This window comes from Aethalodelphis obliquidens, unplaced genomic scaffold (assembly GCF_003676395.1).
Source record: "Aethalodelphis obliquidens isolate GAN/ISIS:26980383/991018 unplaced genomic scaffold, ASM367639v1 scaffold19, whole genome shotgun sequence".
NCBI classification, from domain to species: domain Eukaryota; kingdom Metazoa; phylum Chordata; class Mammalia; order Artiodactyla; family Delphinidae; genus Aethalodelphis; species Aethalodelphis obliquidens.
This window is the reverse complement of record NW_020837963.1, coordinates 7,168,333-7,183,823: the sequence shown is the minus strand read 5'-3', so window position 1 is coordinate 7,183,823 and position 15,491 is coordinate 7,168,333. Positions and strand designations below refer to the sequence as shown.

Sequence of the window (15,491 nt, the reverse complement as noted above, 5' to 3'; positions counted from 1 at the left end):
TGTATGTATACATATATCCCCATATCCTCCCCCTCTTGTGTCCCCCTCCCTAATCCACCCCTCTAGGTGGTCACAACAGGCCATCTTTTTTTCTTTTAATTCTTCTTCTTTCATAATCAACCTATAGCTTAAATGTGGCAAGACCTTAATGATAACAGTATTCTCATTCTGAAGTCCAGGTTAGCCTATTCTTTGTTCTTTGAGCAACTGGCCATTAAAATATAAAAACACTTTTTTTTAAACGCACTTTTCTCCCTAAGCAGCAGAGGGTGTTAGACTAGCACTGAGACATCCCTCCACCAAAAACAAAAGGACACTTAAAATTTTAGCAGTAACTACAAATACATACATTTATGCCATTATTTTATGTAACACTAAGAAAAAAATTATGTAAAATTAAACTATGACACAATGCTTTTTTACCATTTTTAAGAGATAACACAATTTCAAAGTTATAAAAATTGTGAGAAAATTTGCATCTCAGAACTGATACAGTGTGTCAAACTGGTTTCCTTGAGGAATTTTTATTCATTCAAACGGTGTACATCTATTACAATAACATTTATTCAAAAAATAAAATTCTTAAATGTTTGAAGTCTTCTACTGATATACTACTACTGCCCAAAACATTTAAATTTTTTATATTTTGGAAATGCCAAGACCCATAATACATGGAGTATATTTATCAACTAGTCTTTGTGTAAGACTAAGATTTAATTTGGGGGGCAATAACCATTAGTTTTAAGTAGTAAAGACAGGTGAAGAGGATGAGCAATCAAGCTAATAGTAATACAACTCTTTGGTAAAGAAGTAAGACAGTATACTAAAGAGACTGATTTTTTTTTTAATATATCTGTATGCTGACTTTGTGGATGAGTTCAAAAGAAAAGATTTCAATAATTATTAGAAGTTTCAGTAATTATTATAACTGTTGGAAGCCACTAGTCAAGCAAATTTATTTTGACTAACACAAAGTGGCAATATAGAAACAAAAGGAATTTTGAGAGAATATATGTGTCAAAATAAAATTTGTAACAATGAGAAAAAAACAATGCTAAATATATCAAGAGCGTGAATACTAAGTTCCGAAAGTTCTGAGAGTTCTACTTTGGCAACAGTCTTCTAGGTTGTTTCACACCAATTCTCCCTCTGGTAACAATGAGAAAAACTGGATAAAATATATTAAAAATATGTTTTAAGGAAGTGGGAGTGCTACCAAGATAGGGAGAGCTTGGAGTGGAGACAGTCAATATCCAAAAAAAGAGGAAAGCAAGGTATTTGGGCCCAGCATTTGAAGCTTTCCTCCTTCAGGTGAGTGATTTCAAAAGGAAAATCTGTGGCTGAGTGCCTAAGCACTGAAGTTGTCAGGAGTCTCATGATGACAGAGAGAGAAAAAGTATACTTCAGAGACCACTACGGGTGAGGGGTGCTGATAAATACCCCAGGGTTGGGCTTCCCTGATGGTGCAGTGGTTGAGAGTCTGCCTGCCGATGCAGGGGACACGGGTTCGTGCCCCAGTCCGGGAAGATCTCACATGCCGCGGAGCGGCTGGGCCCGTGAGCCATGGCCGCTGAGCCTGCGCGTCCGGAGCCTGTGCTCCGCAACGGGAGAGGCCACAACAGTGAGAGGGCCGCGTACCACAAAAAAAAAAAAAAAAAAAAATACCCCAAGGTTTTTGATTCATACCCAAGAGAAACCGTAAACTGTGGAAACAGATGAGGCCTCCCATGGACCACATCCTGCTGAATTACATGGAGCTGCCCCAGACTAACAGCCTCCAAAAGGAACGGCAAAGCTGCTATGGAGGAAGGTAACTTCATTCCGAGCCTCAAATTATTGCTACTATCCTTCATCCACACTACCTAGCACTCAATAAGGAAGTGAAAGACAGAAGTAAAACTAGGTTTACAAAAAGACAAGAACTGGATAACCAAGAAGAAAGACAGATAATAGAAATGGACTCACAGAGAGTGAGATATTCATTACTATCAGGCATTAACCTTAATTATGATTCATATATTCAAGAAATTAAATGACAAGACAAAATTTTAGCAGAGAACTGAAAGCTATACAAAAGAATCAAATAAGTAATTAAAAAATATTGTTAAAATTGTGAGGTGTGATAATACTGTGATTATATTTTTAAAAGAATCCTTAACTTTTGAGAGATATACTATAATATTTATAATAAAATGATATGTCTGAGACTGGCTTCAAACTCTAAGGTGAGTAAGATGTAGAAGAAACAAGATTGGCAATAAGCTGATCACTTTTGAAGCAGGGTATTGGTACATGGGAGTTAATTATACTGTTCTTTCTACTTTTGTATATGCTTGAAATTTTCCATAATAAAATACTTTTAATAGAGACAAAAACATTTATAAAATTTATTAATTTTTCTCAAGGGTATGACCTAACAATTACTACTCCTATATATCACTGTAAACAAGGCTTTAAAAATCACTTCCTAAACAACAAAGATTACTGTATAGCACAGGGAATTATATTCTACATCTTGTAATAACCTATAATGGAAACAAATACAAAAAAATGAAAAAGTGTATAACCGAATCACTTTGCTATATACCTGAAACTAACACAACATTGTAACCAACTTAAAAGAAAAAAATCACTTCCTAGAGTCACTTAAAGATCACTTGCAAGAACAATACAGGAAGTGATTACATTGTGGAGATTACAAATATATCTCTATAGAACAGTAAGGGAAAAAGAACTGTCCTAAAAGTATACAAGCAGATACTTTTACCTGGGATATAACCCAGTGGCAGTGTCAAAGAATTCAAAAGAGCTAAATTTTAAACAATTTAGATGAAAGTAAAAATTTGTTCCAGGGAGCTGTCACATGACTCAAAAGAATGGCCCTATGATGGTGAAGATACACGTGAAGAGGGTAAAAACAATTATTTCACGACATGTGAGGGCAAGAAAGTAGTATTTATAAATTGATTATTTCTATAATACGTGATTTTAAGTCTGTGACGCTAAATTAATGAATTATGGAAAGAATGAAATAAAATTCCACAAGTGAAAAATACAATAAAATTAAGAACCTAACAACGGATTTAGCACAGCTGAAAAGAGAATATGCAAACTGGAAGATAAGTCCAAAGAAAATCACAGGATTGAAACACAGAGAACAAACAGGATGGTACATAGAAAATAGTGTAAGAGACATATTAGATATGGTGAAAAAGTCTTGACATTCACGTAACTGGAGTCCTACAAGAGAAGAGACAGAATGTGTCCAAAAAGACATTAAGCCACAGATTCAGGAGCTCTACAGTCCTCAGGTGGAATAAATACAAAGAAAACCACACCTAAGTCCATAGTAGAAAAACTGCTTAAAACCAAAGACAAAATGGTCTATCAAAAAGAAAACAGAAGTCAGAAAACAAAAGAACGATACATTCAAAGTTCTGAAATAAAGTATCTACCAACTCTGACTTACATGCAGAGTGAAACAATATCCTTCAAAATGAAGGCAAAATAAAGAAATTATCAAGAGAATTCATCAGACCCACACTTAAAGTAAGTTCTTCTGGTAGAAGAAATAATCCTAGATAGAAGCACAGGTATGCATGAAGGACACAATGGCAATAGAAAATATTAAAATGTAGGTAAATCTAAATGAATAATTTTTGTTTGAAACAAAAAGAATGTCTTTGGAGATTTAAAATATAGAGAGAATTAAAATGCACAACAATAGCACAAAAGGCCTGAGGGTATTAAAATGGATATATAAAGTAACTGCTTTCCAGAATTGATACAAGCAATAATTTACATCAGAATTTGACGATCCATGGATACATGCTGTAATCTCTAGAGCAACCATAAAAAGAATTATTCAAGAATGTATAACTAATAGGCTAATAGAGGGAAAATAAAAGACATAATCAATTCATACTATTATTAATACCTCTGTAAGTGTATATGCTTCTTCAGCTGTGCACTCAGCTTGTGCTGTAGGATTACTTAATGCAAATATTACAGGCCTCTCATTGATATCAGCCATGGCTTTGATTACACCAGGAGTGAAAAGTCGGCCAGCTCCTGCAACTCCTGTAATAAAATAAGGGGGGATAAAAAAGGAACTTCATTACAAGTAAAACATAGCCTTCTCATCAATAGCATTTCTATAACAACACAACAAAAGCACAGGTAAAGATAAGACCTGTGCTTATCCCATTACAAAGATAAGATTTTGCATTGCTGAGATAATTCCAATCTTAAATCTGAAAAGAGAAACAATAAAATGTTAAAAATTTTCACTTAAATATTTATTGTCTACCCCAGATATAGTAAATTGTGGGCAATAAAAAGAGTATAAGACTACCTCCATCATGTAGTTGTTGTCTAACACAGGGGTCCCCAACCCCGGGGCCATGGACTGGTACCAGTCTGTGGCCTGTTAGGAACCAGGCCGCACATCAGGAGGTGAGCGGCGGGTGAGGGAGCGAAGCTTCATCTGCATTTACAGCCGTTCCCCACTGCTCGCATTACCACCTGAGCTTTGCCTCCTGTCAGCATTACGGTGAGCTGTATAATTATTTCATTATATATTACAATGTAATATAATAGAAATAAAGTGCACAATAAATGTAATATGCTTGAATCATCCCAAAACCATCCCCCTCCCTGGTCTGTGGAAAAATTATCTTCCATGAAACCGGTTCCTAGTGGTAAAAATGTTGGGGACCACTGGTCTAACAGGCACAGAGCTTCAGCTTTTTTTTTCCCTTTAACTTTTTATTTTATATTGGAGTATAGCTGATTAACAATGTTGTGATAGTTTCAGGTGCACAGAGAGCTTCAGTTTTACAAGGTAAAAAGAGTTCTGGAGATTGATTGCACAACAATGTGAATGCACTTAACACTACCTCACTGTACACTTATAAATGGTTATGGCAAATTTTATGTTATGTGTATTTTACCACAATTAAAAAAATTGTTTTAATTAAAAACTTGCACCTCAAATGTTAACTTGTTAAACTCTGTGGTATTCATTATAAAATAATAGGAGTTCAGAAGTGATAAAAGATCTTCTTGACTAAAGAAATCTACTTTTTTTTTTTTTTTTTTTTGCGGTACGCGGGCCTCTCACTGTTGTGGCCTCTCCCGTTGCAGAGCACAGGCTCCGGACGCGCAGGCCCAGCGGCCATGGCTCATGGGCCCAGCCGCTCCGCGGCATGTGGGATCTTCCCAGACCGGGGCATGAACCCGTGTCCCCTGCATCAGCAGGCGGACTCTCAACTACTGCGCCACCAGGGAAGCCCCACAATCCACTTTCTTGATAGAGTTCAGTTTAATGACCTTTTAATAAGCCCCTACAATGTCTGAGACACTGTATTAGGCCATTAGGATATAAAAATGAGCATAATGCAGGCAGCTTATAGTTGAGAGAAAAAACAACAGAGTAAACAGAAAACCAGAAAATCTGTAACAGGTGCTCAGCATGCAGTGCACAGAAGCACGGCGTGAAGGAAGAATACTTAGCCCATGGTGGGAATCTGGGGATGACCAAGCAACGCCTCGGCTGAGTGCTTACACAGTTCATCCAATAAGACTTACATTCAACAGTCAAAGAAATTTTAAATTCCGTTTTATAAACTGATATGTAATAGAGAAAAATACTGATCTGGAGACCAAAGTTTTAGTGCTTGCTCGGTCACTACTGGCTATATGAAATATTCACAAATCTTGGGCAAGTTGCTTAACATCTCTGTGCTTGTTTTTCTCATGTAAAAAAGGAACTTCTACTCAGTGTTTCCCCATGTGGAGGTATGTGGACATAGTCTTAGGAATCCATGAGTTCTAAAAGAATTAAACATTTTTTTCTTTTTGTTTCCTTGACCCTCCAGGGACTGAGTCAATGGACAGATTCTTAGGTTTCCATACTGAGTTTTGAGACAGACACACTTGCAATCTTTAAGATTACTTCTCACTCTAAAAAATTATGAGTTCTAATCAGTGAAGAAGCTAATACAGACATCCTTTTCCTAACCATAAAGACTGTTTGAGACTTAAAACAGTAAGTTTACTATTTAACATTTCACAGAGCTCCTCCAAGAAATTGGCAAAATTACAAGAAAAATTATAGCTTCAAATCTTACAGCTATATAGGAAATGAAATAGTCCCTCTTTTAAAGACTTTTACATTTTCTGCTCTGAACTTAATGCCATGTTGCATAGTCTGATGTCAGCTATGCAACGCCTGACTCTTAAAACATACCAAAGGCTTACAGCTTTGTTGCCAGTGAAAATCTTTAACTCCGCATAGGATTTTCTTGGTCTGTCAAATAACCCTGGTCTTTTTCAGGTTTTGAGCCCACCAGTCATACCAACTCTAAAAGCAAAGCATGCTCAATCACACAGCTTCTAGAAGTTAAAAGTACAAGCAACATCCATTAACAAAACTTTACACACTGTATCTAAAAGCTACCACCTACAACACAGGGAACATAGCCAATATTTTATAATAACCATAAATAGAGTATAACCTTTAAAAATTGTGAATCACTACATTTACACCTGTCACTTATATGATATTGCACATCAGATATACTTCAATTTTAAAAAAGCTATCATAGAAAACATTATATATGCTGAAAGCTAGGTAAAATCTGTCATTTCATTTTGAGTAATCCTGCATGGAAGTTATGACTGGCATTACACAGGTAAGTAACAGAATGACTTGACAACAACTTTACTTACCAATTATAGCTGAAGGCTTAAGTATATTTACTGCATCTTCAAAAGTATCAGGTACGCTCTCTGGGGCTAAGTGAGCAAATGGTTCCTGATGACTGTCTATTGTAGCTTTCCGCCCCTGAATTTTTAGATAAAATACAGTTTTTTAGTAATTGCTTATTAAGGATTAATTGAAAAGACATCATTATAAGTCACATATTGTTTCTACAATAAGAATATCTTTTCATTTTCATGTACCTTTTTTTTTTTTTTTTTTTTGCGGTACACGGGCCTCTCACTGTTGTGGCCTCTCCTGTTGCAGAGCACAGGCTCCGGACGCGCAGGCTCAGCGGCCATGGCTCACGGGCCCAGCTGTTCCGCGGCATGTGGGACACGAACCTGTGTCCCCTGCATCGGCAGGCGGACTCTCAACCACTGCGCCACCAGGGAAGCCCAATGTACCTTTCTTTTTAACCCATATCTTCCAATTCTATCTTCATATTGCTCATAAACCCAAATATAAAATACAAATCAAATTCCATTATAACCAGAAACTTACTAATCCCTCTCAGAAACTCATTTACTCTGTGAAGTCCTCCTAAATCCAATAGGGCACAAAGGCCCACAATCCCTTATCTGGGCTAGCTGTGTTTTAAAATTCAGAATTTCATATTTTAGAACTGTCTTATGATAATATATCACAAATACCCTCACAATGGGCTCTCCACAACTGAACAGAACTTATGAATAGTCACACCAAGTACAAAAGGTGAAGATTAGAAATACCCTCTTTGGGGCTTCCCTGGTGGCGCAGTGGTTGAGAGTCTGCCTGCCAATGCAGCGGACACGGGTTCGAGCCCTGGTCCGGGAAGATCCCACATGCCACAGAGCAACTGGGCCCGTGAGCCACAACTACTGAGCCTGTGCGTCTGGAGCCTGTGCTCCGCAGCAAGAGAGGCCACGACAGTGAGAAGCCCGCGCACTGCGATGAAGAGTGGCCCCCGCTTGCCACAACTAGAGAAAGCCCTCGCACAGAAACGAAGACCCAACACAGCCAAAAATGAATAAATAAATTTATTAAAAAAAAAAAAAAAAAAAAAAGAAATACCCTCTTTGGTCTCGCTACCAAAGTTAGTAGGTAAGTTCAGGTCTGTCAGATTTATAACCAAATGAATTTGAAGAAAAACTCAGGGATTTCAGAGTTTTTAGGATTTCAGAATTTCAGATAGACATCATGGACTTACACTACCAAAAGTTCAGAAACAAGAGGAAAGGGGAATTTTGGTTCAAGATAGCTGAATGAAGGAACATACTTTCCTCACCAAATCCCAGGTCAAAAACTGTAAAAATTAACTCCTTAGTAGTGTCACAAGGGCAGGAGATATACCACTGACACACTAGAACAATGAAGAATTTCTCAACAATGTAAAGCAGACAAAAACATGTGGAATGCAAAAACCAACCAGGCTGAGAAATCCTTATTTTGTTAAAAGAGAAGACCTCCCATGCAACGGTGACTTTTTCCATCAGAACTTCAGAATAACCCCAGGTAAGGACCAGCAGGGGCTGGGAAAAGTAGCACACCATCATCACTTGGTTGGGAAGTAATTAAATGAGTGAAATACAGCCTCAACAGATCCAAGTTCTCAGAACAGTGGTTTCACATGCCTGCTCCCAGGAAGACCACAGCTCTTCCATGAGGGCTTCAACAGGAAACTCTCAAAATCTCAGAAAGGAGGGCAGTGTTTTGGGTCCTCAGGAGAGATACGAAGCCTAAAACTCATCTTAAAAGAAAAATATACCCTGAACTTGCAGATGCACAGGGTTTCTTCTCACTTGTATTCATTCTAAACTCGACTCATTACAAATATGATAAAGAATCACAAAACATTTATAAAAACCAACATCCCCAAAAGAAACACCAACATAATTGTGTACTAGTAAAAACAGATACACCTCCCAATAGCCTTCCAAGTACAATGTCTTGTAATCCTTGTATCTTACATACAAGCAAATATGGCAGTTACAGCTTTGGGAGGCAGCACAGTTGAATGATTAAGAGCATAGGATTCACAGTCAGGCTACCTGGGTGTGAATCCTACCTCCATCACTTATAAGGTGATGATCTTGGAAAAGTGAGCTGACCTTTTTAAACTTCTTTCCCTCATTTGTAAAATTTCACTGAATTTTTGATAAGATCAAATGAGACTTTTTAAAAAAACTTTAAATGAGATAATACCTGTAAAGTCTTATCACAATGTCTGGTACATTTTTAAACACTTAAAAAAATTAGTTATAATTTAAGCATTCAAGATTTTTCATTCACATACTTTAAGTTTTCATTTTATTTTTTGTACTAATAAAATACTGGTACTAATTAAGAAAAGATTTCAGAACTGGAGCAAAGTACACTAGCATAAGCTTGCCCAAAGGTGTAGATGACAAGTAACCTCTATATCAATATATATGGCAAAAATACAACAGCATTGTGTACTGGATAAGTTCAACTATGAGACAGTTTACCTACATTTCAATGTGTTACGCAGTATAAGATATAAGGCATTTCTTAAGCTACTAAAAATGGCAATCAATGATAGGAAGGCAGGTAGGTCCAAAGGATACCAAGTTGATCTGGGATAAAACTCTTTATTATCCATCATTTGACCTTAGGAATATGTGCCTTTTTTCTGGGGAAAAGGTCCTTAGATTTCCATGAGATTGCTACAAGAGATTATGATCTCCAAAGGGTTAAAGAATTTCTGCTCAAATATCAGATGTCCTGCTAATGATTTAATTAGAAACTTCTGAATTCCTATGAAAAACCACTAGGTTTTAGACGGGTCAAGAGTCAGAGAATAAAGCAAGAAAGAATAAGTCTGGTGCCAACACAGAGATTATGATTTGAATATGAAAAAAACCTAAACATATCACTATAACAACATTCTTTTGCTTCTCCAAATTTTAAGTACCTTACCTTAAATAATAAACCAAATTTGTCAACCATCCAGATTTTCTTTTGCGCCTCTTCTTCTGAGAGGCCATTTTCCACCATAGCCATAACTATAAGATTTGCAATTCCAAGAGCAGCCTGTGCAACAAAACATAAATTTTAAAAAACAAGGACTAGAGTATGACGCAATACTAAATTACTTTATTTATGAGAATTATGTTATGAGGAATACTGGGCCTATTCTTCCCTTACAAAGCACACAAAGCTTGATTCTTTGTGATATTCTTTCCAAACATTTTAAATTACCTATTCACAACACTGATCTTGAATTCACACCCTCTATCTCAACAAAATTATAAGTTCATTATACCCCATTTTCCAATTCTAAAGGAGAGTGTTGGTTTTCAATCCTAAAAGCTTATAGGAACTTTACCTCTCCTGCTCCAAGAAATAAGATTCTGTGTTCTGAGATCGGTTTACCAATGACTTTTTGGGCTGCAAGCAGACCGGCTAGAGCAACTGCAGCCGTCCCTGTAAGACAAGTAAAACATTGTAAAGTAAAAAGTAGGCACATTAAAAAAAATTTTAAGTAGGAATCAAAAACCTAAGGTTTTCTTTTGCTTTACCTTGAATATCATCATTGAAGGTACAGTATTTTTCTCGATATTTTCTCAAGAACCTGAATGCATTATGATTTCCAAAGTCTTCAAACTGAATAAGTGTGTTCTGTCCATATCTAAAAACAGCAAAGCCCATGATAGTTGTGTTGAAAATACCACTTTTAAACAGCTTTCCTGTCTAATAGTCCTTATGATCACATTTTAAAATAATGTACAAAGTTAGTTCGTTTAAGGCCATCTGGCAATTTTCAGAGTCTGTGAAAGACTAGAACTCAAAATGTAGAAAAATCTATTACTCATTCAGAAAAATGTATGGGGTTCTTAAAATGAATGTAGCACTATGATGGACCTATGGGATATTAATCTGCATAAACTATTACCAAGTGCCTAGGAGGGTGTCCAGCACATGTAAGCACAAGTAACTTCCTAAAAAGCAAGAGATTTTGTCTCTGAGTCTCAAAAAGTATATATTTGATATGTGACTTTTCATTACATTCACAGTTAAACAGCAACACAGAAAAGTATATATTAAATAAGAGGTTAAAGAATAATTGCTGTATGAGTTGACTGGCATTCAGAAAAAGATATCAATCATCTTGGTGGGGTGGAGTAAGGGAAGGCTTGAAAAGGAGGTGGGACTTTATTTGGGTCCTGAAAGAACAACAAAAAGTAAAGCGGTGGAAAGAAAAACAAGGTGTATTTTGCTGACCCTGAATTTTCAACAGTCTGGCTATACATTTCAGGGTCTATATGAAAGTGTAAGGGAGAAGTTGGTTAAGGTAGGTTGGAGCCAGATAACGGAGAACGATGAATGCAAAATTAGGGAATGGGGACTTTATTCCGTATCTGATCTAGAATCACTGAAGGCTAGAGAAGGGAAGAATTCATCTGAGACTCCCTTTAGGAAGGATAAACCTGCCAGCGATACACAGCATGTATCAACCTGGGGAGAGATGAGAAAGAAGGACAAATAGCTGGGCAGCTATTATGAGAGGACGACAAGAAGATCTGAAGCAGAAGCCACAGGAAGTGAAAGGGACAATTATGAGACATCAGAATGAACAAAAAGAAGTTGACGATGAGGACCACCTGGGAAGTGAGAGAGATGCTGTTAAAATGCCAAGGCAGCCTGGATGACTAAGAGATACTATCTGATTGTCCAAGGTAAGGAAATGAGGGGAAGGGGAGGAGATGGCAATTTTGGGGAAGATAAAAGGTTTAGTTTTAGATATGTCAACTTTGATTCTGAAAAGGAGTTAATTTTTTTTTTTTTTTTTTTGCGGTACGCGGGCCTCTCACTGTTGTGGCCTCTCCCGTTGTGGAGCACAGGCTCCGGACGCGCAGGCTCAGCGGCCATGGCTCACGGGCCCAGCCGCTCCGTGGCATGTGGGATCTTCCCGGACCGGGGCGCGAACCCGTGTCCCCTGCATCGGCAGGCGGACTCTCAACCACTGCGCCACCAGGGAAGCCCAGGAGTTAATTTTTTACTATCTTCCATGTACCAATAATCTACAAGGTAGGGCAGGGCTAGATCATAAAGAGTTTGGACTTTACCCTATGGCAACATGAAACCACTGATAGATTTCAAACAAAAGAATGATATAACAAAGTGCATGTTTTTAAAAGACTAATCTGGTGGTAAGGTGGAGAGGAAATGGAGAGAAGTTGGAGGAAGGTTTTAAAGAATCCAAAAGAGAGATGAAGATCTGCAGAAAGGCTGTGGCAATGGAAAAGAGGAGATATATTTCTGAGGCATTTAAGGGATAGTACCAACTGGATGTGAGGACTGAGTGACACTATACGGGGTTGATGGAGGAGGAGAAAGAGTCAAAGATTAGACCAAGATCAAAGGTCTGGCGACAACCCTGTCAACCATGTTAATGCCATTATTAGAGGCTGGATTTACAGAAGATAGGCAATTTAGAAAGGGAAGGAGTTGTTCTGGACATGAATATGAAGGAGCAACAAAATGTCTGGATGGAGGATTCCAACTGTTGGGAACGCAAGCCTCAGAGGGATGTGGGACTACAGAGATGGGTATTCATGGACTTAGGAGTCACGTGCATAAAGGTCATAGCTTACAAGACTATGAGAAGAGAAGAGAACTGTGTAGTCACCCACATTTAATAAGAGAGGAAGAAAAACCAGTGGAGATGACAAAGGAAAGAAAAAAGGTGGGAGAAAGACCAAGTTAGGAAAGTCTTTTAGTGGTCAAGAGAAAACAATTTCAAGGATGTAGGAGTGGAAAACCTGGTCAGATGCTGCAAAGAGGAGGAGAGAGAAGAAGACCAAATGGTCAGAATTTAAAACACGAAAGCTGCACAAGGGTTTCACTGGAATGGTGGAGTCAGCCTGGATGCCAAGGGCTGAAAGAACCGCACAGTGAGGGGATTTTAGGAGCAGTGAGTGCAGACTTGAAGATTTCAGTGTGCTCAAGATGTCAGATAACTCAGGAAGGCAAGGCAGAGGGTATCACCACACATCAGCACATCGAATCAGGCAGGAAAGAACCTAAGTTCTCCAAAATTTAATCTCCTTCTACCTATCTTCACAAAAGATAAAGGAAAACAAAACTGTGGTTCCTTTTTTTTTTTTTTTAAGAGATGCTTTCATATACTCAAACTTTTAAAAAATACCTGTCAGTAATGGCCTTCATAAACTCATCAATCAGATCATCGTAACGTTGTGATCGATCTCTTTTCTGATATAAACCCATGTAAAATGGATCTTTTAAAAGTGCCTATAAAAGAGAACAAACGTAAAAATAAAAGCATTCTGTTATATAACCAGTTTAAACACATTCTATAAAACGAAAATTGTAAAATAAAGAAGTTAATAATTTTTAAAACTTTATTGCCCTTCTTCAAAAAACTTAATAGTATTAATTTACTATTATTTGCATAAATATTAAAAGGCGTTTAAGACAAAGGCTAATATCTAATCACAGAATTTTCTCTTCTTATATTTCTTCAAAAGAGGAATGTAATAAAGCAGTTTTTTTTTTTTTTAATATGGGAGAAGGGTCAAAGGGGGAAAATGATTTTACTCACTGGATTATCAGTTCCTACATCAATACACACAGGCAGGCATCTATCAGGCCGTATTCCAGCACAAGCTGTATACAAACAAAGTTTTCCTACTGGGATTCCCATTCCATAGACACCCAGATCTCCAAGACCCAGAATTCTCTCTCCATCAGTCACCACAACAGCCTTAATTACAAATAAGATAAAGTAAAATAAATTATAAGTTGTCCAAAATGGAGCACTTAAGAAACACATTCACAAAAAGATTCTCTTCATCACAAAATAGCACGTATTAGATTATTCCATTCACATGAACATGTAAAGCTACAGAGAGAGAAGTGCATTAGTGGTTGTCTAGGGCTGAGTGGGGAGTGACACTAACAGGTACAGGGCTTTTCTGGCAGGGTGGGGATGAGGGAGCTGTGATGAAAATGTTCTCAATGACGATGGCTGCACAACTCCGTGAATATATTACAAATTACTGAATTTACATTTTAAGCCAGTGAATTGCATTGTATGTGAATTTTATCTCAGAAAAGCTACTGTTAAAAACAAAACAGAAAACCTCAAAAAAAGATTCTCTTCACATAGTTTCACTCTCACTTTTAAAAATAAAATTGTTTCTTAACTAACTTTCAAAGTTAACCAACCAAGAATACTTAAAATTCTAGGGTTTCTAGAATATAGATGTAAAGAGGAGAATTAACTAGATTTGATTTCCCTGTGTCTTTGGTTTAGGAGTAGAATGCTTCTGACTAGAGGATCAACTTGAATATGTTCACAATGACTAAAAAGGGGAGAGGGGAACTTCTGATAAAGATTAACCCTAAGAGAAAAAAAGAGTTTAGAAATAACATGTTACTCCAAATAATAACTGAAGCCAAACAAGAAAAACCTTAGCAATGGAGAAAAAAATCTAGAATAAAAAATACACCTACAAGGTTTTAAGAGGATACTATGAATTTAATTATCTGACCAAATTTTTTTTAGGTTATTAGAACAAATGATAATTCATCAAAGATTATTTTGGTGAGGAAAACACGCAATAAAGGCAACTAAGATTACTGCCTGTAATAAACACTAAAGCCTACCAAAAGATCTTAAAGAAGTCATTAGTTTTTGTTTTATGAAAGACAGCCAGATTGACAGCTGTTTATATTTGCTAAATTTGAAATGCTAAGAGTGTTATATTTGCTTAAGGATCTAAATCTATCTTAGAATTAGAAGAAAAAAGGCATAATGAATCCTCCCCATTGCCCACCAGAATAAAAGTTTTTATGGCATTTTAATGTATTTTCTTTACCTAGAATAATATTAACTGAAAAAGTAAAGGAATATAGAGAAGGCAAGAGATACCAGTGGTACTGAAGTGAACAGGCTCACCTTACTAGGCCCAGTTGCTTTCCCAGGGCAAACTCTATACCAGTAACCCATTTTATGATTACTATCATGATTTCCTCAGAGCACTAAATCTACATGTAGGCAAGTACAAAATAAATCAGAGCAACAATGAAAAAAAACTGTTCTTGAAAATTCTGCCTTGTAAGAGGTAACTTACATAGAAAGAAGAAACATTGTGAAAGGAAGGTTGTGCTATTAGTACCTTAACATGATTTTCTGGCCAGTTATCCACAATTGATCTAACATGACCTCTGTCTGAGATTGAAATAAATAATCCCCTGCAACAGAACAAAAACACTTTTGCATTTCACAACAGTTTTTGGTTTTTTCTAAGTTTTTGTTCATAATTGGAATATTTAGATATTTTAGTAAAACATCAAGACACTGTCATTTCCAAGCAGATTTACCTAAGTCACACAGGTTTATTTTCAACCACTTCAAACTGTAATTGCATTGTTCACACAGTAGCTGCAACAAAGGTTATTATTAAATGATGTGATCATTTTTACCCAAGAAGAAATGTATCCACATCTCCTATTCAAATAAACTCAATATACCTCCAGTAAAAAGCAATATAAAGACAACCCACCAATGCAGGAAAGCACGATAAAGCTAAGTAAACTACTGTCGAAAGTCACTGAAACTGAAAATTTGAAATCTGAAGGAGCAGGAAGGGAGAGAAGAAAACTATAGTAATTTCACATAAAAAATCCATCCTTGAAGCATTAGGAAAAAGTAAAAAGTTATTTTAAACATTGTATATTGTTATCCAATTGAGATAATCCA

At 36.8% G+C, this 15,491-nt stretch overlaps 1 protein-coding gene across 2 annotated transcripts in view; it reads right to left on the bottom strand.

The window, feature by feature from the left end:
* Positions 1–15,491, bottom strand: part of ME2 (malic enzyme 2) — a 54,417-nt gene that overhangs the window by 12,806 nt on the left and 26,120 nt on the right. For both annotated transcript variants that reach the window (XR_003435244.1, XM_027118535.1), the window contains exons 5-12: positions 14,908–14,983; positions 13,329–13,490; positions 12,915–13,018; positions 10,285–10,394; positions 10,092–10,189; positions 9,683–9,796; positions 6,733–6,847; positions 3,938–4,080 (exon numbers count right to left, since the gene is read on the bottom strand). Coding sequence is in view for 1 of the 2 variants with exons in the window: in XM_027118535.1 (XP_026974336.1) it covers positions 3,938–4,080; positions 6,733–6,847; positions 9,683–9,796; positions 10,092–10,189; positions 10,285–10,394; positions 12,915–13,018; positions 13,329–13,490; positions 14,908–14,983 (922 nt within the window). In the remaining variant the exon portion in view is untranslated. The remainder of the gene's footprint in view (positions 1–3,937; positions 4,081–6,732; positions 6,848–9,682; positions 9,797–10,091; positions 10,190–10,284; positions 10,395–12,914; positions 13,019–13,328; positions 13,491–14,907; positions 14,984–15,491) is intronic.